The sequence below is a fragment of the Electrona antarctica genome (assembly GCF_951216825.1).
Source record: "Electrona antarctica genome assembly, chromosome: 1".
In the NCBI taxonomy this organism is placed as follows: domain Eukaryota; kingdom Metazoa; phylum Chordata; class Actinopteri; order Myctophiformes; family Myctophidae; genus Electrona; species Electrona antarctica.
Genome location: NC_136806.1, coordinates 9,041,859 through 9,067,176, shown reverse-complemented (window position 1 = coordinate 9,067,176; position 25,318 = coordinate 9,041,859). Strand labels below are relative to the sequence as shown.

General features: G+C 44.4%; 1 protein-coding gene across 1 annotated transcript in view; it reads left to right on the top strand.

Moving 5' to 3' along the window:
* The window catches only part of LOC306929492 (sodium channel protein type 4 subunit alpha-like), a 69,191-nt gene that overhangs the window by 15,954 nt on the left and 27,919 nt on the right, over positions 1–25,318 (top strand). Inside the window, exons 5-14 of the mRNA XM_079510039.1 lie at positions 1,294–1,422; positions 2,912–3,003; positions 4,076–4,318; positions 7,655–7,718; positions 16,771–16,912; positions 17,785–17,982; positions 18,988–19,176; positions 19,815–20,198; positions 21,186–21,321; positions 22,050–22,288. Of these exons, the coding sequence (XP_079366165.1) occupies positions 1,294–1,422; positions 2,912–3,003; positions 4,076–4,318; positions 7,655–7,718; positions 16,771–16,912; positions 17,785–17,982; positions 18,988–19,176; positions 19,815–20,198; positions 21,186–21,321; positions 22,050–22,288 (1,816 nt within the window). The remainder of the gene's footprint in view (positions 1–1,293; positions 1,423–2,911; positions 3,004–4,075; positions 4,319–7,654; positions 7,719–16,770; positions 16,913–17,784; positions 17,983–18,987; positions 19,177–19,814; positions 20,199–21,185; positions 21,322–22,049; positions 22,289–25,318) is intronic.

Sequence of the window (25,318 nt, the reverse complement as noted above, 5' to 3'; positions counted from 1 at the left end):
ACACTACACATAATAGCTTGGCTAATGAGGCCTTTAATGTTGTGCTTCAGTCTGTCATAACACATTTCTTGAAATCAAATGCTTCCAAGTCCTGTTTGGTTTTTTACATGAAATTCCACTGAACAAGGCTCAAATTAGGATGAACAAACTACAGCTGGATTACATTCACATTTTGCTGATCTGTCTGCTTTCTAAATGAATTGGTTGGCAATTATAAAACTAACATTTATCAATTGTTTATTGTTTAATTGCTTATTTAATATATTTCTTTATATATTATGTATTTCTTGTTTACTTGTATGCTTTGATGTAATTGTTATAACTATTAAGAGACCTTATATAACAAGAAGGGATTCTAAAGCCCAGCTACATAAACACATAGACATATAAAGGTAGACGCCCTTTCCGCCTCTGGAGCGTATATGTGCTCAAGGAAGGGCAACATTTCCCCGAGATTCCTTGCGAAGCATCGCGGAAGCATGAGCGTGCGTCACAAGAGCGCATGTTCGGGTCTGATAAGTCCCGGAAAAGATGTGCTATGATTGGCCAGTAATCACTTGAGTGGCCAATCACAGTGTGATGTAGCCAGCGTGCCATCCACACTTCCGGCGTACTTCCTCCCCCAGTGTAAATTGTTCCAGCCCTCCTTCGACATACATGGCTCCAACGAACTGCAGCGGCCAATGAGGCATCTATTTTTACTAATATCTATGCATAAACAGAGGAATCCCCCCTTGGCCAGGGGACATACTAGGCTTTTTGGTCCTCAGTCAGAGCCTGGCTGGGAGCCACTCTGCTTCCACTCACTTCCCTGGCTTTGCCCCCACTAAACCTGATCCGTGTCACGGAAGTTGACAGAACCAATGAAGTGCCTGATATTCTACCCTGCGGGTCTCCCATCCTAACCTGACTCCGCCAGATGGGGCAGCAGAGAGTACACTGGGTTCCCCCCTCCTGCTCCCATCTGGGAACTCTCAGGCAGACTTGATGCTCCGGCCACAAAACGGCCTGGCCAATCAGCAGCAGCTAGAGGCGGGATCAAGGCATACACAGTGCTGCCTTGATCCCGCCTCTAGCTGCCGCTGATTGGCAGGCCAGGAAAGGATGCTAAATCCAAGCATCTTAATCCAAGCATTTTAAAGGGGAATCTGCCTGAAGACCCCTTGGTCTTCAGGCAGAGGCCACTCTGCTACATATAGCAGAGATTGTGAGTGACTTATAATGACAAACTGTTTCTGTTCTCTTATGCAATCTGATTAACATTGTTCTTCTCCATGAATATGTTTTCTTTAGAAATACATTCACTGGAATTTACACTTTTGAATCATTGATAAAAATGTTAGCAAGAGGATTCTGTCTAGAACCATTCACCTTCTTGAGAGACCCATGGAACTGGCTGGACTTCAGTGTCATTGTTATGGCGTAAGTAAATGTTTATCAAATGCATTGTCTATAGTTATTATTCCATTATTTATAACAGCTCAGTCGATACAGCTCTCGCCTTTGGACCATGGGTTCAATCCCGGGCACCGCCCACTCAGCGAATGAGTAGCACGGCTTGGTGCAGCAAGTCGTGCGGGAAGTACTGGGAGCTGATGGTAGGTGTGGCTCTCCACCTCAGCAATCCATCTCCCAGAGGTCTAGCGCATTGTAACGGGGATAAGGGTGTTAACGGCTGATATACTGACGATATGCCACTCCTGACCTACTTCTTCTTCTTCTATAATTCTATATAGCTTGTAAAAAGTTTAAACCTTACTTGAATGGATAAAATCTCTCCAGGCCAGAAGATTTCTAGCAACATGGACAGGTCAAGCCTATGGTGAAACCTCCCATCCCTGCTTCCAATATTCTAGTAACATCCATGTGATCATGGACAGTAACATCCATGTGATCATGGACAGTAACATCCATGTGATCATGGACAGTAACATCCATGTGATCATGGACAGTAACATCCATGTGATCATGGACAGTACACTCGCCACTGTTGATTGGAAGCGCCATGACCTAGAAGCCCATTCTGTAGGTCATAGATCTCTGTGCCGTCATTCAGTGTTCCACATGCAGGTGGCGGATTAGACAGGTGACCTAGTTGTTCTGCTTATGGTCCGAGACCAATCACGCTGATAGAGGGCATCTGCTTTGTTTGAAAACACTGAGTTCACAGTGAGGGAACTTATTGGGCAGCGTAGCTTCATCACATTCTGCTGGACTGTTAGCCTCAGGGAAGTTGCTGTTTCACCCCCTAGTGGCTCAGCCAGTTCAGTGTTCAGATATGCTGCATTGCTGACGACGTATTCAAACAAATGCTGTTTGGTGAAATGGCAATAGTGGACTGCATTTAAACATAGAGGACCACTTTACCTCTCGAGCCACTGCTGCCCGTGTGCTTGGCCCTTTTTTTTTGCAGCGTATCTTTGTTGTGTGTGTGTTGTTTTTTAAATAATAAGTCAGTGGGCGAAGGAAAAGCCTTCTAAATAAGCAGATTGGGTGAAAGCATATTGAAGTAGTTTTAATTCCAGCATATTGTTTTTTATGATTTTATGATATGCAATTCCACATAGGACATTTGTGCAAGTGCCACCCAGACTCATGATGTCAGCGTTTGGAGTGAGTGAGTGAGTGAGTGAGTGAGTGAGTGACTGACTGACTGACTGACTGAGTGACTGAGTGATCATCATCTGACTGTCATTCTTATGCTACAAACAAAATGATGGCTCCATCTTTCAGTGGAAGGCAGTGAAAGCTTTCTAATAGTTACCATGTTTCATACCTGTTGTATACAAATTATTTTATTTGTTAAAAGTTTCCAATCCATGCATGTGTTTATTTAACGCACGCACGCACGCACGCACGCACGCACGCACGCACGCACGCACACTAATCTTTCTCTGTTTTTTCCCCCCAGCTATGTCACAGAATTTGTGGATCTTGGAAATGTCTCTGCATTAAGAACTTTCAGAGTCCTACGAGCACTGAAAACTATCTCAGTTATCCCAGGTAAGAAGAGAATGACACAAAAAATGCATCCATTTTACCGTAATGGAGGGTCATAAGTGCTTATTGTCACGTAGAAAGGAGAACTCTTGCGTGTTTATGCTGTGTGTTACTGGTGGCGAGTACAGTAGTCAATACATTAGTCAATGTTTGGGGGACAACTCTAGTGAGTTATGATTGCCGTATGTGTAGCCAGAGCATTATTGACTAAAACGAACTTTTGACTCCCATGGAGGCCCTAGCTTGTTTCCAACCGAACCTACATTTTGACTTTGTCTTCCCTCATGTCCGAAATGTTGTTTATCGCTTTGTTGGGGAAATGCTTTGTCAGGTTATTAAGTTTATCTTAGTAATCTGTAGTATCTGTAAAATATTTATACTTTACGGTATCTCTATTTGTGAAAAAAACGGGATGTTTAATATTCAAAAGAAATCTCTCAAATGATCATCCGATCAAAAACCAAGAAGCAGGAATCAAGAAAGTACAAGCAGTGACATTTTGTTGGGACTTGTTCCGCAAAATGCTAACGTCATAATATTTTAAAGCAAATAAAGAAGTAATAATATTAATAAAAAGGAGAGTCTTGTCCTACACAGGTATAATACCTTAACGTTTAGCAGCATTTTTGAGGTATAATGTGCAGGTGTAATTTGCAGATACAATATCTAATCAATAGCAACAGCGTTCAATCAAGTCGGGCATATGAGTCATTTGTCAGATCGATTATCTATTTTTTGCCCTGCTCAAGCACCTCTCATAAATCTTGTATCTCATAATAACACTCTGTTACCAGAAATCAATTTAATTGCTGTCTGATGTATCTTCTTTATCCAACTGAAGTGATGTTAGCATCTAAGTGTTAGCATCTAAGTGATGTTAGATGTAGATGTTAACACACTCCATTCATGTGAAGTGTAGTGATGCGCAGAGTTCTGGATAAATTATGCTAATGAGAGAAAAATAAAGGCACACTAAAGTGCCGGAAACACCCGCAAAATGTAATTCCTTCTTCTCTGTCTCATTGATGTATGATGTGTCTCGTTGTCTTGTATCTTTGTCACCTTCTTCCTCCAGGCCTGAAGACCATTGTGGGCGCACTGATCCAGTCCGTGAAGAAGCTGGCAGACGTGATGATCCTGACGGTCTTCTGTCTCAGCGTCTTCGCCCTCATCGGCCTGCAGCTCTTCATGGGCAACCTGCGGCAGAAGTGCATCCGCAACTTCTCTCACTGTGTCAACTCCTCCTTCAACCCAAATGACACGTTCGTCTGCAACAACAGAACCTGGGCCTCAACGGCAGACTTCCTCAACAATGAAGGTCAGCCATGTTTTGTATTCTTGTTGTGAAGTTTTTTTTGGCTATTACCGGGCGTGCAGGTGCTGTTCTAGAGAGGTAGAACAACTCAATTCCCTACCGCAGTACCTCTGGTTTGACCGGGTGCTCCAACGAACACAATTGTCAGTGTTCATTGGGTGGGGAGCTGGCATGGGATTGTGTCCTAGCTTGTCATTGAACTTGTGACTCCTGCTGGTTTAGTGGGGAGGCGAACTATGGAACACTAGAGCGGTGCCCGTTAAAATGAATGTTACGGGGGGAACGGTGGCACAGTCGGTAGTGCTGTCTCCTCACAGCTAGAAGGTCCTGGGTTCGATTCCCGCTGGGGGCGCTAGGGGCATGTTCTCTCCTCTGCGTCATTGCCTCAGCCCATACCCGAGGTGGGGTTGGCGAAAGGGTCTTTCTGTGTGGAGTTTGCATGTTCTCCCCGTGTCCCCTAGGGTAGGTACCCTCACAAAAGACATGCAGTAATCCTGGTCTCTAAACTGCCTCTCCCTGGCCAGCCGGGGCGCCTGATGGAGGGGAAAGGAACTGGTTGGATTAACGTGTTCCTTCCACGTGCTACCAGGGAAACTCCCCCCTGTCAGGTGTAAAGGAGCAACTTGGACACTCATGCATGAAGGAAGCATGAGTTCAAGTCCGTTGCTCTCCCCAGGTTGGCGGAGGGTGTGTAGAGCCCAGGATCACATTAGATAATTGACACAGGGGTGAAAAATGTGTTACAAAATCATGGGATAAAATTTTTTTAAATGAAAATGAATGTTACACAGTATGTCTAGGAGGCCGGCAGGTTTTCCCATTTCTGTGTTTTTTCAAGTTAAGAAACCGGCAAATACATCCAAAGGCTTCTGTATATCAGTATATCTGCCTGCTATGGTGCAACCGTGCATCTATGGTGCAACCGTGCATCTATGGTGCAACCGTGCATCTTTCACTATTGGACTATTCTATAGTTTTCTGATGGTCATCCATCCCACCCATGTGTCTCCTAGGGCATTCACTTCTAGTCATTTTTACTAGTTGACTAGTTGCCTAGTTTACTAGTCGACTAGTTGTTTAACTACCTATTATGTAAAAAAAAATTATATATATATATATATATATATATATATATATATATATATATATATATATATATATATATATATATATTTGTAATAATTTAACAACTGTGTACATTGGTGACTATAACTATAATCTACCTGATCTTGAGGCCTACAAAATCGGGGAAAAAAATCCTTTTTCTTATCCACTAGTCAACTAGTATCAACAAGGTTGACTAGTGGATTTACTAGTCGACTGGTAAACTAGTCGACTAGTAAACTAGTCGACTAGTTGCTTAATGCCCTAGTTTTTTCTGCACGCGTGTGAAATCACCCCTCTAAGGCTTCTGACAGACATACTAGTGGTCGGAACATGCATCCAGCAAGCCCAACGCAGTAGTCACTTTGAGTGGCGCCACACGAAGCCACAAACGGACCCCTCACCAACCTTAATCCAGTCGTTTTAACGGACCCCTCACCAACCTTAATCCAGTCGTTTTAACGGACCCCTCACCAACCTTAATCCAGTCGTTTTAACGGACCCCTCACCAACCTTAATCCGGTCGTTTTAATGGACCTCTCACCAACCTTAATCCAGTCGTTTTAACGGACCCCTCACCAACCTTAATCCAGTCGTTTTAACGGACCCCTCACCAACCTTAATCCAGTCGTTTTAACGGACCCCTCACCAACCTTAATCCAGTTGTTTTAACGGACCCCTCACCAACTTTAATCCAGTCGTTTTAACGGACCCCTCACCAACCTTAATCCAGTCGTTTTAACGGACCCCTCACCAACCTTAATCCAGTCGTTTTAACGGACCCCTCACCAACCTTAATCCGGTCGTTTTAATGGACCTCTCACCAACCTTAATCCAGTCGTTTTAACGGACCCCTCACCAACCTTAATCCAGTCGTTTTAACGGACCCCTCACCAACCTTAATCCAGTCGTTTTAACAGTCCCCTCACCAACCTTAATCCAGTCGTTTTAACGGACCCCTCACCAACCTTAATCCAGTCGTTTTAACAGTCCCCTCACCAACCTTAATCCAGTCGTTTTAACGGACCCCTCACCAACCTTAATCCAGTCGTTTTAACAGTCCCCTCACCAACCTTAATCCAGTCGTTTTAACGGACCCCTCACCAACCTTAATCCAGTCGTTTTAACGGACCCCTCACCAACCTTAATCCAGTCGTTTTAACGGACCCCTCACCAACCTTAATCCAGTCGTTTTAACGGACCCCTCACCAACCTTAATCCAGTCGTTTTAACGGACCCCTCACCAACCTTAATGCAGTCGTTTTAACGGACCCCTCACCAACCTTAATCCGGTCGTTTTCCCACTATTACTAACCCTACCCCAAAGGCCAAACCCCAAACCTAAACGTAACCGCAAGCACGTCGCAACACATGTCGGACCAAAGCAAACTTCACTTTATCCCCAAAAAGGTTGTTTGCGGTGGACACAAAAATGATATGAACAGGATTCAAACCCACTCAACCCAGGAGGTATGGATTGAAAGTCTATTGCCTAACGAGGCATGCTACGAACTGGCTGCTAGAATGCTTTTCTAGAGTCTACTTCATTATAACACGCCCAAGTCATGTAAAAGAAAAGGAAAAACCCTTCCCAGTATGGGAGGGGTTGTCTGTCAGAAGTCGTTGTATTGAGGGTTGATTTCACCCAACACCGTTTTTGCTCTTTGTTTGTGTGTCTTTTCTTTTGTTTGTAGTGTTAAGCTTACTTTTCTGTCATTAGATGTTTTGTATTCTAAATCTAAATACCGGTAAAGAAAAGAAAATCCATACAAAGTCAAAGTCAAAGGATTTGTCACACACGTTACCGCAGTGAAATTTGTTCTCCGCATTTGACCCATCTCTTGGAGCAGTGAGCTGCAGCCAAGGAGCGGTGAGCTGCAGCCGTGCCGTGCTCGGGAATCATTTGTTTAGTAGATTTGACCCCCCAATCCAACCCTTTGATGCTGAGTGCCAAGCAGGCAAGGAGGCATTGGGTCCCATTTTTACAGTCTTTGGTATGACCCGGCCGGGGATCGAACCCCAACCTCCCAGTTTCAGGGCGGACACTCTAACCACAAGGCCACTGTCTGGTGGCATACATACAGTACATAGGCTGTGGATCTATATGGATGTGTGTTCATAGTTAATCTATCCAGCATCCATGTTATTTATGCATTATTATTACATGATCAAATGTGTGGAGTGAGTGTTAACATTAGACCCTAATTGATTGTTATTTGTTTCTCTCCTTCTCAGACAATTTTTACAAAGTAGAAGGAGCAAAGGATGCCTTAATATGTGGACATGCCAGTGATGCAGGGTAAGTGGGCCTTCATTTGCTGCATGTGTTGAATCATGTTCATTAAGTATAAGTATGTCTGTGTATCATGTCACTGTATTATGACTTTTAACCCATTTTGACCTGGGAACGATTCTACAAATGTCTTCTAAATTCTGACATTTTTCTGAAAAACCCCATGTTTCTATGTCAGTGGTTCTCAAACATTTTCATGTCAAGGACCCCCAAGATTATATGTAATTGGCAGCTGACCCCCATCTGAAAATGTTGTTCCAGGGACCCCCAGAAGCAATGATTTGAGTTAAAAACTTTGGCTCTGAAGGAAAATATATATTCAAAGATTTGCGCCACATTTTCACGATTTTTCAAAAATAGCAGACCTACAAGCACTCGGTGCCGCACTATGAGCTTGTAGATCTGCTATTTTTCAATAGCTAAAGTATAAAATAATGCTTAAACATCAAAAGGGGTTCCCATTCAGAATAGGTTAAAGTTGTCAGGGAGATGTATTTCACACTACAGGAGTCTTTTTTTTAAATCGGCTGTCATTATATCGGGCGTCATCAGCTCCTGTCACACTCACAGCGAGCAAAACCTCGGCGATCAAAGCCTGATCGGGGGTTTTGTCGGCGAGCGCCAAAAATGCTTCCCGACAGCATAATCGGAGTAAATAGGCCTATCGTGCAGTGTGTACTACGAGCCCTTACACAATACAGTGTATAGAATGATTAGTGACTATATATAGAGTGACTAGACCCGGTGTGCACCATCTGTATGACTTGGATACAATAGCATGAACATGTGGTTCAGCGAAGAACTCTTAGCACAAACAAAGCCTGGCACAAATAGGTTTCATAGAACATTGCTTCAATAAATAGCAACAGATGTAGGTTAACTTTCAGGTTAATATGTTTCAGTAGATGTCTTGCATAGCGTCGGGGGAACGCAAAGCAGTCAGAGTGCGTGGGATAGCGTGAGAGAGAGAGAGAGAGAGAGAGATGCACAAGATGACATGTGGTGTAGTTAATCACCCTGCCTCTGCCACAACCCTGTCCATGTGGAACATGGCGTGAGTGGCCAGCTGGACAGAGGGGGTTGATGATGGGGTCTGTTGATGATATTTCATTATTTCAAAAGCCCCACCACAATACCACGAGGTTAACTGGAGCAGAGATCACTTTGCATGGCTGTTCTGTTATTGTTGAGATGTGATTCTGTGCCACTGTGTTAACCTTCTTCTGCGCCCGTCTTCAAACATTTCGGCCGTGATGCTGTTTATTCTCTGTTGGTTCCTGTTGAATCCCGTAGCCTTGTTTGTAGTGTCCAAAAGTATAGGTAGGTCTATAAATACAATAATTGCTGCATGTTATTGATTCATTTAAAACGTGATGCATGATATTTTAATCCGTTGGACATTTCTGTCTGGGACACAGTGTGAGACCATCCAAAGTTTGTTACTCCGTGTTCCGATTAATCCTATTCATCCCAATGGTTTTGCAACAAGCACAACAGGGTGACTCTCTCTCACCATGAGGCCATAAGGTTACAGTGAACTAAATACGGTACCCATCTGTCCATTCGTTAGGGGTTATATCCCTTCTCCACAACAACGTTCTAGTGTTTATTTTATGCTCTCGCACTCGCCAAATTCAGCAGATCTACAAGCTCAGCATCCCCGTCACGCTGTGAAGATGGTTATTTTCAGCGTGCTACACCATCATAAGAGGAAGTATAAATCAGGCTTAACCCATTTTGACCTGAGATCAGATTCTAAAAATGTCTTCTACAACCTGACAGTTTTCTGAAAAAGCTGTTTCTATGTCAGTGGTTCTTCGATTTTTCAAAAATAGCAGACCTACAAGCTCGTAGCACGCCACTCGGTGGCGCGCTATGAGCTTGTAGATCTGCTATTTTTCAATAGCTAAAGCATAACATAATGCTAATACCAAAAGGGGTTCCCGCCCAAAATGGGATAAAATGGGTTCATCTCGTGGCAAATCTTTGGTCTGAACTATAGGCTTTAGGTATTGTTGTTGATCATAAAAGATAATGGATTAAACTGAAAAGCACATCACTATAAAAGTCAGAACTAGAGGATTTTCTTCTTTTAACAGTCTCTAACATGTTTGATGATGGCTGTTTGAACAATGAACATCTGAACAAAGAGGATTTGTGTTGTTTTTGTTTTTGTAACTTCAAACATGTACAGCAACAATTAAGCCACATTATTCATTTCTGAATATTTACAAATCTACAACAGAATATCACAGGTGTTATTGTAGAGATTTGTGCCCATGGCAGGTTGTAAGTTTAAATAACAGCAGAGTTGCTTGTACTTTTGTGTGTGAAAAGATTTAGTAAGACAGCTTTTCTACTTCCTTTACATGATGTTACCAGTACCTTTTTGAGTGGTGCAACCACTCCAAGGAACAGCAATGTCCGTCCTAACCTATGTGACTATGTTTAGAGTACCAGTAGGGGCAAAAGTGGCGCTGTTGTGCCAGAAACAGAGAGAGAGAGATAGTGTTGCACTGTTGCCTGCTAATTACAGAGAGAGAGAGAGGCAGGGGGAGAGGGGAGTTGCACCACTCAGTTCACACGGGTGTGATTTCTTTTTAGGGCTGACATAGAGGTAAGCTGTTGAAAGAAGGTTGGGAGGCAGGACATACAATATACAATAGACAATGCATGCTTAAGCTTTTAAGTGAATCCCAGCAAGTAATCTTTTAGTACATTTCCAAATTAAAGCTTTGGATACATTATGATGAGACCCCCCCCCCCCCCCCCCACAACTAAGAGAACAACCTATGTGGTTTCATGTGTGAGTAACAAACGTTTTGCTCACACTCACAGGCTGTCAATTTGTACAACTTGACTGTTCCTTATCATTGTTCAAGAGCTTATATCCTCCTGGCCCAGGTGGCTAGTGTAGCGGTCCGGGGGACCTAGGCTGCTAAGCCAGCCTGACGGCGTGTCGCGGGTTCGACTCCTGATCCCGTCCGTGTCAACCCCAGCTCTCTCTCCCCATTTACGTGTACGCTATCCTACTATAAATGCGCCACGTCTCTGTCTACGTGCGCGCGCGTGTGTGTGTGTGCACGCGTGTGTGTGTGCGTGCGTGTGTGTTTGTGTGTGAGTGTACGGTTGTAATGCACATAACTCGAGAACCGTTTGCCCCACCGACTTCACATTCGACACACACGTTCCACACCCCCGGCAGGGAGTGCAGTGCCCGGTATCGAGTTGGTCAGACCCACGGTTCTCCAGAACCACCCCAAAAGGATCTGGTCAGCTCTGCCAGTGGACGTAATCAGCCTAAATCCCCTCACCTGTGGAATTTCCAGCCTCTGCCTCAGCCAATGCGTGAAGCAATGCGTGTGCTTGCACACGCATTGCCATGGCAACCCCACACCTGCCAATTGATTACTTAACCACTCCACTTTTCACAGTCAGTTTGCACTCTTCACACACAGGCAGACAGACAAATACAGAGATCTCCATGTTGGACACAGACAGGCAGTTAAAACGGGTGCTATGACAAGTTGACATTTGACAACGGGTATTATTAGGTTCCCAAGTTGCATCGCTCTCAAGTAGGCCGGTGGCCAACGGGCACGTATAGGTCTAGTCCAATAACAGGCAGAAAAATATCTTAAAAAACAAAAGAGCTTATATCCTCCTCACATATCCAGACCAGACCATTGACCTGAACTCTCATCTACTAACTAGTCTATTCACAAACTTTTCAGGGCGAGACCCAAAAGAGAGTTAATTTGCCCGGGACCCTGAAAATAGCAGATCCACAAGTTGTTTTCCAACCCGTTCCTCTCCCCTCTAACAGGCGAGAACATGCAAACTCCAATTCCTTATTTTGTCTTATCTAGTGAGGGATGTCATAGATTCAGCAGAGAGTTATATTTGCTATACTTGTGCTGTCAGAGAGCTCAATCGCGATTAATCTTCGTAGAAACTTCCTCTTTCATCTTGTATCTTTTTGTTGTCTCGCAAGAAATGCATCGGAATGCGTTACTACCGTATTCATTTGGATGACACCTAAAAAAAAAAGTACAGCAGCATTCATTGTGCGTCATAGAAGAACGACTATCAGATCCACAAGTGTTCCAGGACTGTTGTGCATGGTTTTTATGTTAGCTGCCTATTGTTTTCCCATGACACAGGAAAGGAGGGTGTACTTACTGTACACAGGAGACTATACAGCCTCCAGGGCCTGGTTACTATAGAAACTCAAACTTCTAACATTGGCGTAACAGGCACCTTGTTTTTAATGGTACTGTATCTCATTGCATGACACAAACGTAATCAAGTATTGTACTTGTTTCTCAAACTGCTAATACAGTATTCAGTCAGTCAGTCAGTCAGTCAGTCAGTCAGTCAGTCAGTCAGTCAGTCAATCAATCTCCTAGCTTTTCTGAGTGACACAGACACAGACACAGTTCTTACAACTTGGACAGATTGTTGTCTGACTAACAAATGAAGTTGTGCGTGTGTCAGTGTGAACACATACATTACTCCTGGGTCATGAACTCATGATTGGTAAACAAAGGTGGGTGGGGACCACTTTTCAACCTATCTTCATATAATTGGTCATTATAAGCCTGTTTCAGGTAGGCAGGTTTGGTCATTTAAAAAAACATTTTCAATGCAAGAACAATAATGGCTTCTATTTCAGCATGCTAAAGTTCCAGGAAGAGAAAGGGTATAGTTTCTCTGAGCTTGGAATCCCCATCGATGGTGTCATAGCAGATATTATGCAGATTTCTGAACTGTCCATAGCAGAGTGAGACACAAATGGTGCCATCTAGTAATATTCATTAGTGCAGCAGACCAATTATATGAAGATACGGTTGAAAATGGGTGAAGTTGGCTGTCTGTCTGCCTGCCTGCCTGCCTGCCTGCCTGCCTGTGCCTGCCTGCCTGCCTGCCTGCCTGCCTGCCTGCCTGCCTGCCTGGCTGGGTGGCAGACAGGCAGGCAGGCAGGCTTGATCTATAGTTGTTCCCACAGCAACATACTTTACAGTACTGTCTGTGCTGAGTGTGCTCCCTGCCCAGCTGTTTCACTGCCATTACTAAATTATTCTGACCTCAGATTGATATGGCAGACCAGCTTGTCCCCATGTTGCCGGGACTGAAAATATTTACTGTAATGCAAGTGCGCTGACATTAAAGATCAAATAGGCATAAAGCTGATTTTATTTTTATTTTACTGAAACTTGATATCCATCTGGCCTGGCATAATCCCTTTGGCTTCAATGCGTTTTAGAGCTGCAGCCTGGGATGAATTTTGTCAACTCTTCAGCCAGGGCTGGACTGGGACAAAAATTTGGCCCGGTCATTTTCGCGCAAATTTGGCCCAGACCAGCCCACCACAACCAGCGCGCAGATAGCAGAAACTATACCGCCCGCTCTGTCGAGGCACACACAAACAAACAAGCCCTAATACCACCACTTTTACAGAACAACATAAATGATACAAACCAACAGACAACTATAGGCTACACAACCCTTTGTTGCTCTCACAAGAATGATGCTGGCAAAAGGATTCAAGATAGAAGAGGGTTTATTTGTCACTCACTGATACAGGTACAGTGGCCTGCCGCCTATTTTTATTTATTTATTTATTATCATGGCGGCGCCCTACGGTCGCGGCCCATCGGGAATATGCCCGGTACGTCCTATGGCCAGTCCAGCCCTGTCTTCAGTCTATATAACGGTGATGATACAGAACTGTATTGACTCACTCGTCACTCCCCCCTGTGAGTGTGAACCAGGTCGCCAGGGGATGTTTTAACTAGTGTGGCGCGAGCAACGCACATGCATGTGCTCACGAGCCAACACCGATTTGAAATAACCTCTTAATGTAGACCTATTTATTAACCGACCAATATACTGTATATTCTATTTACTTGCATAATGTGCAGACTTTAGCCTTTAGTCATAATTACGCATTTACCTTGCAAACGTCACCTCTGTAATTTAATTAGTTCATGAATCCATCAGCCACTGTTATCCAACTCTTACTTCAGACTGCTCCAGACAGAACATGACACCTACGGTATAGTAGGCTATACGTCAGCAGGTTGAGACAATGGACCTGGCCGTCAACTATTGATATGCATCCAAGTTCGGTCATTCATATTGTTTCAAGCTGTGACACCCGGCGTCTTATCAGCAGGTTTTAGCGAGGTGTCGAAAACTACCAGCTTGTTTCAAACTACCAGGGCGGCTCCCTCCATAGCCCTAGCGCAGGGCAGGGGTGCCCACACTTTTTTTTTTACTTGAGAGCCACTTTCGAAGTGACCAGCTCAACGAGATTTACCCACCAAAAAAATGATGATCCCATTGCTGAAACTTGTTTAAAAATGTACCTGAGGGCCTGGTCCGTGGCTCAGCGGTCCAGGCACCTTGGCCGGTAGTCCGAGTCTGGCAGTGTGCCGTGGGTTCGACTCCCGATCCCGACGGCCTTTACTGCATGTCACTCCCCCATCTCTCTCCCACATTTCCTGTCAGCCTACTGTCTGTCCCTCTATAAAAAATATAAAATAAAGGCGGAAGCCGCAAAAAAAAACATTAGAAAAAAAAAATGTACCTGAGGGGGCTTTGAAATTGTTACATACAGTAAGACATGAGACAAGCACACTTGAGGGAAAAATGGAATTGTATAGGTTTTTATAACTTTGTAATGCTACTGATGTTTGTGTACAACAAACGTCAAAAGTATTGCATTGTGGGTTTGAGCTGACAGATGTCAATCAATCAAGTCACCTTAATTCAAGTGGCAGATGCCGAAAACATTTAAAATAAATATATTTTTAGGACCATGCCATGTGATCTATTGGTAGATCGCGATCTACCTTAAGTTTTGGGCACCCCTTGCGGCCTAGCGTCGGCTCACCCCTGAGGCTACTGTACATGTACCGTCTGTATCTCAGGTCCATGCACGATCACAACACCAGAGGGAGCTCCACGAACCACGTTCAACCCAGATTCGGCTCAAACAAGGGGTTAAATTAATTTAGCTCCTATGCCAATAAAATGTGGAACGCTAAAATGTGAATCCCTAGACTCCTTCAAAGGCAATTAGGGGCGGCTGCAATTCGAGACTGGCCCCTGTAAAAACCCCCTCTAACATTTCTATACTGTACACATTTTGTACAGTATAGATGATTTTGTTTGTGTATATTTGTATGTCTTCTTTAAAGGTTCTGTGTGTGTGAGAGTTAGCAAGATAAGTTGAGAACAGATGGGCAGATTTACAGGAAACCTTATTACAGGAAATGTATTATCAATATATGCTGCCCTGACGACATGATTAACTTTTGAGTTGAAAGGTTCAAAAGTCAATGTCACATTTGGGGTCAAGGTCCGACTGTGTGTGAACATTGAACAAGTGGCCAGATTTTCACGAAACTTGGTGATGATCAGTAGGCTGCCTCCAAGAGATGATTATAAACTTGGTGATGATCAGTAGGCTGCCTCCAAGAGATGACTATAAACTTGGTGATGATCAGTAGGCTGCCTCCAAGAGATGATTATAAACTTGGTGATGATCAGTATAGGCTGCCTCCAAGAGATGATTATAAACTTGGTGATGATCAGTAGGCTGCCTCCTAGAGATGATTATAAACTTGGTGATGATCAATAGGCTGCCTCCAAGAGATGATTATAAACTTGGTGATGATCAGTAGGCTGCCTCCAAGAGATGATTATAAACTTGGTGATGATCAGTAGGCTGCCTCCAAGAGATGACTATAAACTTGGTGATGATCAGTAGGCTGCCTCCAAGAAATGATTATAAACTTGGTGATGATCAGTAGGCTGCCTCCAAGAAATGATTATAAACTTGGTGATGATCAGTAGGCTGCCTCCAAGAGATGATTATAAACTTGGTGATGATCAGTAGGCTGCCTCCAAGCGATGATTATAAACTTGGTGATGATCAGTAGGCTGCCTCCTAGAGATGATTATAAACTTGGTGATGATCAGTAGGCTGCCTCCTAGAGATGATTATAAACTTGGTGATGATCAGTAAGCTGCCTCCAAGCGATGATTATAAACTTGGTGATGATCAGTAGGCTGCCTCCTAGAGATGATTATAAACTTGGTGGTGATCAGTAGGCTGCCTCCAAGCGATGATTATAAACTTGGTGATGATCAGTAGGCTGCCTCCAAGCGATGATTATAAACTTGGTGATGATCAGTAGGCTGCCTCCTAGAGATGATTATAAACTTGGTGATGATCAATAGGCTGCCTCCAAGAGATGATTATAAACTTGGTGATGATCAGTAGGCTGCCTCCAAGAGATGACTATAAACTTGGTGATGATCAGTAGGCTGCCTCCAAGAGATGACTATAAACTTGGTGATGATCAATAGGCTGCCTCCAAGCGATGATTATAAACTTGGTGATGATCAGTAAGCTGCCTCCAAGCGATGATTATAAACTTGGTGATGATCAATAGGCTGCCTCCAAGCGATGATTATAAACTTGGTGATGATCAGTAGGCTGCCTCCAAGAGATGACTATAAACTTGGTGATGATCAGTAGGCTGCCTCCAAGAGATGACTATAAACTTGGTGATGATCAATAGGCTGCCTCCAAGCGATGATTATAAACTTGGTGATGATCAGTAAGCTGCCTCCAAGCGATGATTATAAACTTGGTGATGATCAGTAGGCTGCCTCCAAGAGATGATTATAAACTTGGTGATGATCAATAGGCTGCCTCCAAGCGATGATTATAAACTTGGTGATGATCAGTAAGCTGCCTCCAAGCGATGATTATAAACTTGGTGATGATCAGTAGGCTGCCTCCAAGAGATGATTATAAACTTGGTGATGATCAGTAGGCTGCCTCCAAGAGATGATTATAAACTTGGTGATGATCAGTAGGCTGCCTCCAACAGATGATTATAAACTTGGTGGTGATGATCAGTATAGGCTGCCTCGAAGCGATGATTAAAGAGAAAAATATGTTGTTGCAGGCAGGGTTCGAACCCCCAGGAGCATTTTGTTGAATATCTCTTTGGTGTTCTTTTGTTGTTGTGTGTTACAGGAAGTGTCCAGATGGATTTGATTGCCTAAAAGAGGGGAGGAACCCGAACTATGGCTACACCAGTTTCGACAGCTTCGGCTGGGCATTCCTGGGACTGTTCCGCCTCATGACGCAAGACTACTGGGAGAAACTATTTCACCAGGTGTGGTTTTTAATTGTCACGCTAGACATTTTGCTCTTACTTCAGAATCAGGGGAAGTGAAGTAATAGTAAAATGGCCGCCATGTGAATGAATATGTTCAATGCAAGCCCCGGCCTCCTAGAGGAGACATTGAAGCGAAGTTGACATGGTGGCAGAAAGTAGGTATTGCAGCTCGAGCGGCACTGGGCTATATCTACGTCACTATCAGGGACGGATTAACCCCCACAAGGGCCCCTGGGCCGGTAATTTTTGCAGGGCCCCCATAGGGCGTGTGCGCAACATTTTTGTGTTTTTCCGTGTTTTTATCATCTTTTTGACCTAAATTTAACAAAATCAACAGCAAATGAAGGGCCACAGGAGCCCTTTTCAGGGTGTCAAACCCAGTACCGCGCTGTCCAATTTCCCTGAAGGGCCCCTGAGAGCCAAGGGCCCCTGGGCCACTGGCCCAATGGCTAATTTGTCCCTGGTCACTATGGGTACGTACGTGAAGCGCACGCACGCACGTACGACTCGCGGTGCTCGTTCATGCTTTCGGCCCGGCGCGCTCATAAAAGCTCTGTTAAATTGAAGGCAATTCTATGACGTAGATATAGCCAGGCCCAAAAATGAGTAGAGTCCACCACGGAAGAAGGGGTGAAACGCCTCATGCGCTGCAGGGTGAACAACTCAATGCAAGTGGATGGGAGGGGAATTCCTGTGCCGTCTCTATTATTTATAACTCTATGATTCAATGCTCAAATTATTTCCCTCACGAGGTGCTCACATTTGACTTACATTATTGACTGATTAATTATTAACCCATTTAGGCCTGACGTCGAAATTAAAAAAAACAGGTAGATGTCTTTGATGAAATTAAATCTCACCCCCGCCAGACTCTGCGCGCCGTAGGGAAGACCTACATGGTGTTCTTCGTGCTGGTGATCTTCATGGGATCTTTCTACCTGGTCAACCTGATCCTGGCCGTGGTGGCCATGGCCTACGAGGAGCAGAACCAGGCCACCATCGCTGAGGCCTGGCAGAAGGAGAGAGAGTTCCAGATGGCCATGGAGCATCTCCGACGAGAGCAAAGAGTAAGTCTGTCCACATCCGCCTTCCAGCAGTGTTAACCCATTCCGTGCTTTTCTCGAGATATCTCGTGGAAAGTTATTATATTCCGTCTTAGCCTCCGTTAGCTTCCGGTGCTAGCAGAAACAGCCTAGAGGATAATCTGCGGTACACGTGCACACTCACAGGGTTATTAGAGGTATACTCGAGCTGCCTATGCCATAGAAAGCATATGTTGGGTTCCAGTCTACTACACCACAGATCCGGACGGCAGATCCTTCTCTGCTTATTTTGCGGATACTTCACCAGATTTCCCCCGGTTTCGTTTTAGAGCATTGCAGACACTCCAATGCACAGATTTGTGTGTATGTCTGTCTGTCTGTCTGTCTGTCTGTCTGTCTGTCTGTCTGTCTGTCCCGTTTGAGCACGGAATGTCTGTGACGTCATGTTATTATTATTCAAGTATTTTTATTGAAGTTTGCACATTCAGATACATGACAACAAATACAGAATAGATACAGAACAAAACATTCATGTATACAGTATAAAATTCTGAGATGCAACCAAAAACTGTATATTAATGAAATCAACTAACTGGAAAAAAAAGAAAAAGAAAAACGCAAAGTAGGTTAGAAACGGTTGCCAAACTCTGGTATATTTCTGAGTGGAGCCCCTGATTGTATATTTAAGTTCTTCGAGTTTGAGATGTGACATAACATCCTCCACCCAGCGTTTGTGAGATGGCAGCGCTGCCTTTTTCCAATTAAATGGTATCAGGCGTCTGGCAAGTAAAGAGGAAAACGCTATAGATTCAGCCTGATGAGTTGTCTGTGACGTCATGTTGTTGGCATCATCAGAGGTCGACAGGCTGTCAGACTGGCATCGCAGCCTATAGGGTGCCCGGACCTCCACACCGGCGGCCTGGACCACCACACCGGCGGCCCGGGCCAGGCCTTACTGTAACCGTGTCCTTTTTGTCCGCAAATCAGCAAATACGACATTCTAACATAATCTTGTTTTCCCGTGTGGAGCTTGCAGCAAAAAGACAGACACAGGACACAGACTCGATAATGTCCCCGGAGATGTCTCCGTTCTGCTTGAAAAGAGGCGTCAGCAGCATGCGACGGAGCAGCAGGAGGAGGCGTTCCCACCGGACACTGTCGGAGGAGGCGGAAGAGGAGGATGCCGAGGAGAAGTTTGACCCGTTGGACGACCCAATGGTACGGTACTACGGTACTACGGTAGGGCATTGAGCGTAGTAACGCCTAATGCCTGCACCACTTTTTGTTATAATTTTTTTTTTTTTTCATAATAAAAATGCTACAATTATGTAGACTGGCATTATGAATGAATATAGAAAACAAAAACAGGATATATACATAGTAAAATAAATAAGAAATATAAAAACCCACCCACCTCTCCCTCCCAGGACCAACGATGTCTCATAAAGCATACCTGTTTTTCTTTCCACTGTGTAAAAAAAAACGTAAATCATACCCTTAATTATATCTGTAATGTTAGACCAAATATTTAAAATATCCTCTTTTGCTCGATGTAACCTCTCCGTTGACAATATCTAAAAAGTTTCGAGCCCATGGGCGAAATGTTAATGTGTGAGGATGTTTCCACTGCGTAGCGACCCTCTTCTTTGCCACTGTTACACCAGCAAAGAAGACGTGCTTGCGAGTGTAGTTGGGATACAGTACATCATTTAAAATAAATAAAGATGGAGAAGGTGTAATGTTCTAATGCCTGAACACTTGTGTTACACTTGTAACCCTAAATTCTGATTGTTTTCAGAGGCGTCCAAATAAAGTGACCCACAGTGTGTTTCTTCTTGTGTCCCTCCTCCATCCAGCCTCCACTGTCTCCCATGCCGGTCCACCCTCTGTTGGCGACCCTCTCCTCCCACCCCCTCAGCAGCAGGAGAGGAAGCCAGGTCAGCATCTTCAGCTCCTTCTGGCCGCGCAACAACTCGGAGGCCGACATGGCGGACGACGAGAACAGCGTCTGCGGGGGGGACGCCGCCGCCACGAGGAGTCGCGCCGGCTCCACCGTCACCCCCTGGAAGAGGAGGAGGTCGGGCAGCGTGAGGAGCCACTGCTCTCAGGTGTTCATCCCCGTGAGTCTCAACGTCAACGGCAGGCGCCACAGCCTGCTCCCGGACCTGAACGGGTTGAGCGCCGTGCGTCTGCATAGCTCCTCCGCACTTCCTGCCTGGAGCATGGAGGGGGTCAAGGAGGTCTCGGTGAGTGAAGGGTTGCCCTGATGTTGTCAAATAAGATGTGGATGTGCAGATTGGAACAGGAAGCGTGCACACACGCAGAGAGTTTACAGATTGATTAGGATCCCCATTAGCTGGTGCATAACAACAGCTAAATATATAAAAGAGAGACGAATATGCAGGACAAAAAAATAAATAAATACATACTGTCACATAGCGTCCTTTCTGTAAACGAAAAGTTGTTACTTCTGAGCGAATTAGTCTGTTGAACGAGGAGGAGCTTCATTATGCCTGTGCATCTTCCTAGCTAACGCCACTCTAAAGACAGTCTAAGGCTTAGGCCTGACTCACACCTTTACAACAGAGACTGATGTATAGCTGATGCATGAGACTTATTTACTGATGCAAGCTCGCAATTCATTTCAAATGGGAGTCACATGGTTTGACACAACATTTTTTGAGTGGTGTAACCACTCCTACAACTGGCTTTTGTGTGCAGAAAAAATTAGCATGGTTGCTATGTTCAAAATAATTTCTGACGTAATTAAATCACACCCGGGTGAACTGGATGACCGTAGCAACCATGCTCATTTTTTCTGCACAAAAAAAGCCAGTTGTGAAATCACATCCGGGTGTGATTTCATTACGTCAGACCACAGCTGATCAGGCTATATAAGACCTTACACCACTCAGTTCACACGGGTGTGATTTTTGTTGTATGAGGGGGTGGGGGGCAGTCGAAACACAGCCGAAAGCCGTACAACACAAATGTTGTGTCAAACCATGTGACTTCCATTGGAAATGCATTGGGGCAAGATGTAAACAAACCCTTTCTTTACATCTAGCATGCATCAATGTTGTATGCTAGATGTAAAGGTGTGAGTCAGGCCATAGACTGTCTTTAGAGTGCCGTTAGCAACGAAGATACAGCCTACTGTGTGTCCCCTTGGGGAAGATGAATCCATCATGTCTCAAGCCCTGTTTGTATCCTCGTGTGGGTCCCAGGAGCTCGCCTGTCTGGAGATGACTGCATATCCCAAGCCTCGGCCCCAGCTGTCCTCCCCAGCGGCGGTGGCTGAGCCTCCAGCGCTGCGCAGGAAGCGAGGACTGAGCTCCGTCAGCTTCAGCGACGCCATGGATGGTGAGCATCAGCTGAGAGGTCAGAGCTTCCTTTACGGAGGGCCATTTTGTTCCCTCCATACACTACAGTATATATAGTGGACAGAGTACTTTTGATTGATTGATTGAAATATTTATTAACAGTTTGCAGAATTACAGTACATTTCAAGCACAAACTCAATACAAAGACTGTTAACTGTGAGTGGACGACCCAATTAAACATTACTTGTTTACAAGAGGGTCCACCTTGTTCAATTCATCAAAACATTTAGAGACGTACAAATAGACACTTCTATATAGTCAAACAACAGAACAGTGCCAACCCCAGTGTCAAAGTGTAGATGCTCCTGCTGGTCAAAATATAACCAGTGTTTTAGTGGTGATTCTTTCTAATTGGTGGGACGCTATTTTAATGACGTCACGTACACGTCATGCACACATTCATTTGTGTAGATTTTCGTCTTACACAAACATTAACCCCCAAGATTATATGTAATTGTCTGCCGACCCCCATCTGAAAATATGTTCTTCCAGGCAGGGACCCCTCCAGAAGCAATGATTTGAGTTAAAAACGTTGGCTCTGAAAGAATATACAGTATATATTCAAATATTTGCACTTTGCAAATATTTGAATTGTATTTTCACGATTTTTCAAAAGACCTACAAGCTATCTGCTATTTTATATAGCTAAAGTATAACATAATGCTTAAAACACTAAAAGGGGTTCCCGCCCTCTCCCTGCTGCTGCAGAGCTGGAGGAGTCGAGGCAGAAGTGTCATCCCGAGTGGTACCCGCTGGCCAGGAGGTACCTGGTGTGGGACTGCTGCCCCTGCTGGCTGACGCTGAAGCAGTGGGTGAAGTTCCTGGTGATGGATCCTTTCCTGGACCTGGGCATCACCATCTGCATCGTCCTCAACACCCTGTTCATGGCCCTGGAACACTACCCCATGACCCCGGAGTTCAACGGGATGCTCTCGGTGGGCAATCTGGTATACATACCTTTTCCTTTTCTTTTTTTTAATCTTCTAAATCCTGACGGTGTAATTGTTGGCCGTCAACCCCCATTTGAAAATATGTTGTTCCAGGCAGGGACCCCCCCAGAAGCAAAGATTTGAGTTAAAAGTATACGTTGGGGTACGTATATATACAGACCTGGGATATGACGCCACCAAGCGTCGATGTCTGTATTACGTACCTGGGGGGAAAAAGAGTTAGTAAAAAAAAAGCAATACCGCAAGACAAAAAAAACAAAAACAATTCTAGTCTACGTAAAAAGAATTCATGTGCAGAATGCAATAAAAACGTGTTTTCTTTTTCTTTTACACTTCGAATAGACAAAGTATAAAATAGGGCTTAGTTGGTTCATGTATGTTTTGTAATGATAATAATCTAAATCTGCAAAGTAACTACTACAGCTGTGAAATAATTTAGGTGTTTACGTAATTATTTTTTAAACAGAAACAAGATACATACATGTTAATATTGTGCAGGAGAAGTTAGAAGCCAAAAGGCTTATCGAGAACTTCATTCCCCTAAAAGTATACACATTAAAAATACCAGTAATACATTCAATTGTGTCAAAGATGTATTGGAGTAGAAGACAAGTACAGTATTTAGTATAACAAAATGGACATAGTCAACCAAAGTAAAAGTACCTCAAAATTGCACTTAAATTCAGCAGTTTGAGTAAATGTACTTAACCCATTTTGGGCGGGAACCCCTTTTGGTGTTTTAAGCGTTACGTTATACTTTAGCTATTGAAAAATAGCAGATCTACAAGCTCGGTGGCGCGCTACGAGCTTGTAGATCTGCTATTTTTGAAAAATCGTGAAAATGTGGCACAAACCTTGGACTATTCTTTCAGAGCGACCGATTTTAACTCGAATCTTTGCTTCTGGGGGGGTCCCTGGAACAACATATTTTCAGATGGGGTCGGCAGCCAATTACATATAATTTTTGGAGTCCTTGACATGAAATATTGAGTGATATAGGCCTAGAAACATAGGTATTTCAGAAAACTGTCAGAATTTAAAAGACTTTTTTTCCCCCCCCGATGTCAGGCCTAAATGGGTTAATTACGTTCCCCCAGTGGCGGGTTGCCAGGATACAGTGCTAACACCGTGCATGGCTCTATCTGTGATACCGTAAAGTGCTATTGGGCGATAAATGAATGGCCTGTGGAGTGGTACTGATAAATGAATGGCCTGTGGAGTGGTACTGAAAGCCTGATTCAGATAAATGAATGGCCTGTGGAGTGGTACTGAAAGCCTGATTCAGATAAATGAATGGCCTGTGGAGTGGTACTGAAAGCCTGATTCAGATAAATGAATGGCCTGTGGAGTGGTACTGAAAGCCTGATTCAGATAAATGAATGGCCTGTGGAGTGGTACTGAAAGCCTGATTCAGATAAATGAATGGCCTGTGGAGTGGGACTGGATAAATGAATGGCCTGTGGAGTGGTACTGAAAGCCTGATTCAGATAAATGAATGGCCTGTGGAGTGGGACTGGATAAATGAATGGCCTGTGGAGTGGTACTGAAAGCCTGATTCAGATAAATGAATGGCCTGTGGAGTGGGACTGGATAAATGAATGGCCTGTGGAGTGGTACTGGATAAATGAATGGCCTGTGGAGTGGTACTGAAAGCCTGATTCAGATAAATGAATGGCCTGTGGAGTGGTACTGAAAGCCTGATTCAGATAAATGAATGGCCTGTGGAGTGGTACTGGATAAATGAATGGCCTGTGGAGTGGTACTGAAAGCCTGATAAATGAATGGCCTGTGGAGTGGTACTGAATGGCCTGTGGAGTGGTACTGATAAATGAATGGCCTGTGGAGTGGTACTGATAAATGAATGGCCTGTGGAGTGGTACTGAATGGCCTGTGGAGTGGTACTGAAAGCCTGATTCAGATAAATGAATGGCCTGTGGAGTGGTACTGAAAGCCTGATAAATGAATGGCCTGTGGAGTGGGACTGAAAGCCTGATAAATGAATGGCCTGTGGAGTGGTACTGAAAGCCTGATAAATGAATGGCCTGTGGAGTGGGACTGAAAGCCTGATAAATGAATGGCCTGTGGAGTGGTACTGAAAGCTTGATAAATGAATGGCCTGTGGAGTGGTACTGAATGGCCTGTGGAGTGGTACTGAATGGCCTGTGGAGTGGTACTGATAAATGAATGGCCTGTGGAGTGGTACTGATAAATGAATGGCCTGTGGAGTGGTACTGAATGGCCTGTGGAGTGGTACTGGATAAATGAATGGCCTGTGGAGTGGTACTGGATAAATGAATGGCCTGTGGAGTGGTACTGAAAGCTTGATAAATGAATGGCCTGTGGAGTGGTACTGAAAGCCTGATTCGGTGGGCAGTAAAAGCACACAGGAGAGCAGAACAACATGCTGTAGAAAACATGCCACTCAGATAATGGATTTCTATATCAGGGAACATAATTATGATTTGTTTGTTTTACTCTAGAGCACTAGACTGGAGGAGATAAACGCCTGAAATGTATAAAGACAACACAGAGTGCATTCTGGGATGGATTTGCCCCAAACTCATGAACGCACTGGCCGTTGACTATCATTGCAAAGCAAAGCAAAGATACTATATTTACCCAGGGTATCTGGGCTAAGCTCAAGAACTTGTTTCCAGCCAGGCCCTGCTCATAGAACATTTCATGGTAGTGGTTCAATGCCTTGCTCAAGGGCACTTCAGCGGTGGTAATTTTAACGTGTCGGACCGCTGATTCGAACTGGCGACCTTCCGGTATCAAGACCGCTCCGCAATCCGTTCGGCCACCGCTGCCACTAATGCACGCGTTCACGTATGAAACAGCGGCGTTCACGTATGAAACAGCGGCGGTCACGTATGAAACAGCGTTCACGTGTCATCATGAACGTGCACAATGATAGTCAACGGACCAGCGCGTTCATGAGTTTGGCCCAGCGCTGCAATACCAAATTCGGGCCACTATGTCCATTTCGCCTCAGGGTTTCCTCCGGGTGCCGTCTCTATTCATATA